This window comes from Dacryopinax primogenitus, assembly GCF_000292625.1.
Source record: "Dacryopinax primogenitus strain DJM-731 SS1 chromosome Unknown DACRYscaffold_11, whole genome shotgun sequence".
Taxonomy (NCBI): Eukaryota; Fungi; Basidiomycota; class Dacrymycetes; order Dacrymycetales; family Dacrymycetaceae; genus Dacryopinax; species Dacryopinax primogenitus.
In genome coordinates this window covers 987638-989345 of record NW_024467208.1, presented here as the reverse complement: position 1 = coordinate 989345, position 1708 = coordinate 987638, and the positions used below count along the sequence as shown (strand labels likewise).

Sequence of the window (1708 nt, the reverse complement as noted above, 5' to 3'; positions counted from 1 at the left end):
GGGGGGGGGGGGGGGGGGGGGGTCGTGGTCTTCATGCGGAGATGATGCAGGGATATGGATCAGCGGCCCTAGAACGGACTTAGTCACAATGCATACATGTGGCTCCAGCACCTGATGCATGTATGATGCACACCAGAAATAATATTTACTATCTACTTACGTGTGCCTACCACTATGCTCTTCCAACTTTGGTGATGCATGCACACCATCTTTAGCTTTTCTAGCGCCAAGCACGAGCTCAAATTCTTCCTTGCTACAGGACCGCGCATATACCTCTGCGGCTGGGTCGGCGGTTGAGATGTGCCGCAGAGACAACATTGGGGAATCATCGACATAACGAGTAGGTGTAGGACGAGCTGCGACAAGCAACATGGCAGAAGAGACAGAAAATAGAATGGCGAGTTTAGGGAAGATCATCGTGTTGTTGATACAGTGTTAGAATCGGGTTGTTGGTACGGTGTTAGAATCGTGTTCTTGATACGGTGTTAGAATCATGTTGTTAGAAGGATGAAGGGGTAGTGCGGTGTGTGCTAAGAACTGAAGAGCGCGGTTTGAGGGATATGTGAAGACCAGCTTGGGGTGAAGTGGTTTTCGACTGCCATCCTTTTATACCCAACCAGGCCAATAACTTCATGGAACAGCTTATCGTGTCCTGGTGAGTAAGTGGTATGTATATGTACACAATGCTAATGAATGGTCTTTTGAATGCGGTGAGGAATTGCCTCGGCGAGTTTCGTCTTTCATTCAAGAAAGAAGTAATTCGCCCTTGACGCCGACTAGGTTTTGAATAGATGCTGTCTATGAGGCAATGCACAAATAGATAAGAGTTCCTGAGTGATCAGATGTGCAGTCCTTACTACTGTGACCAGTGCTAGAGGGCACTGGTTATGTCTTCTTCATACATGTTTCGACCGGCTAATTCCTTCCAGGCTTCATGAGTGTATATCTGGGTAAGCTCATTCAAGCTTTCACAGGCGGCAACTTGTTATCGACCGATTCTGCCTTACCCATGTCATGAATAAATATTCAAATACCATGATATACACGTACCGTATCTATTCACTCATTCCTAGACAGTAAAGCGTTACACGAAGACATCAAGAGGCGAAGGCTGTATATCGTATACCCCACTCTCCGACTAACCAGCGCGTTCTTCCTTACAATTCATCCGCCGCATCTGCGGTCCATCAGCAGGCTGTTGATATGAAAAGAACTGCGAGTCGTTCGTGTTCGTTTAGCCTACGACTCGGGAAGTTGCAGGGTAGATGATTTGACAAATTAAGTACCGATGAAGAGTACCACCATTTTGCGCGACTTGTTCGTGTGCTTGAGCGCTTGTTTCTCTGAACGGAGCGACCATCATTACTTGACGAACAATGTCCTCTTTACTACCAACAAATGGCAGAGTTTTGGTTGATACAACCGTGGGTGATATAGAGGTGCACAATCATATGACTCTGGACACTACATTCCTGACTATACAACCAGATTGAACTATGGTCCAAGGCGCGTCCCATCAACCACTCATTAGAATATGAACCGACAGGTAGCAGGAATGTCCAAAAGCATGTCGCAACCTCATCGCGCTCGCACTAGAAGGGTACTACGATGGAGTGATCTTCCACCGGTTTGTCCTGCCTTACATGCTGTATCCCTTTTCATGTCCGTTTCAGAGTCGTCCCGGGATTCTTGGTACAGACGGGTGACC

General features: G+C 47.2%; 2 protein-coding genes across 2 annotated transcripts; one reads left to right on the top strand and one right to left on the bottom strand.

Moving 5' to 3' along the window:
• Window positions 1-211: 211 nt before the first annotated feature.
• On the bottom strand, window positions 212-417 carry DACRYDRAFT_108510 (uncharacterized protein; the record flags this gene model as incomplete). The annotated part of the gene is made up of 2 exons (XM_040768667.1): window positions 212-220; window positions 274-417. 2 exons carry the CDS (start codon window positions 415-417, stop codon window positions 212-214), a joined length of 153 nt encoding a protein of 50 aa, XP_040628076.1.
• Window positions 418-1376: 959 nt separating this feature from the next.
• DACRYDRAFT_53744 (uncharacterized protein) lies at window positions 1377-1707 on the top strand (the record flags this gene model as incomplete). The annotated part of the gene is made up of 3 exons (XM_040775201.1): window positions 1377-1439; window positions 1551-1627; window positions 1674-1707. Coding segments are annotated over 3 exons (174 nt in total), but the record flags the coding sequence as incomplete, so codon positions are not given.
• Window position 1708: the final 1 nt, after the last annotated feature.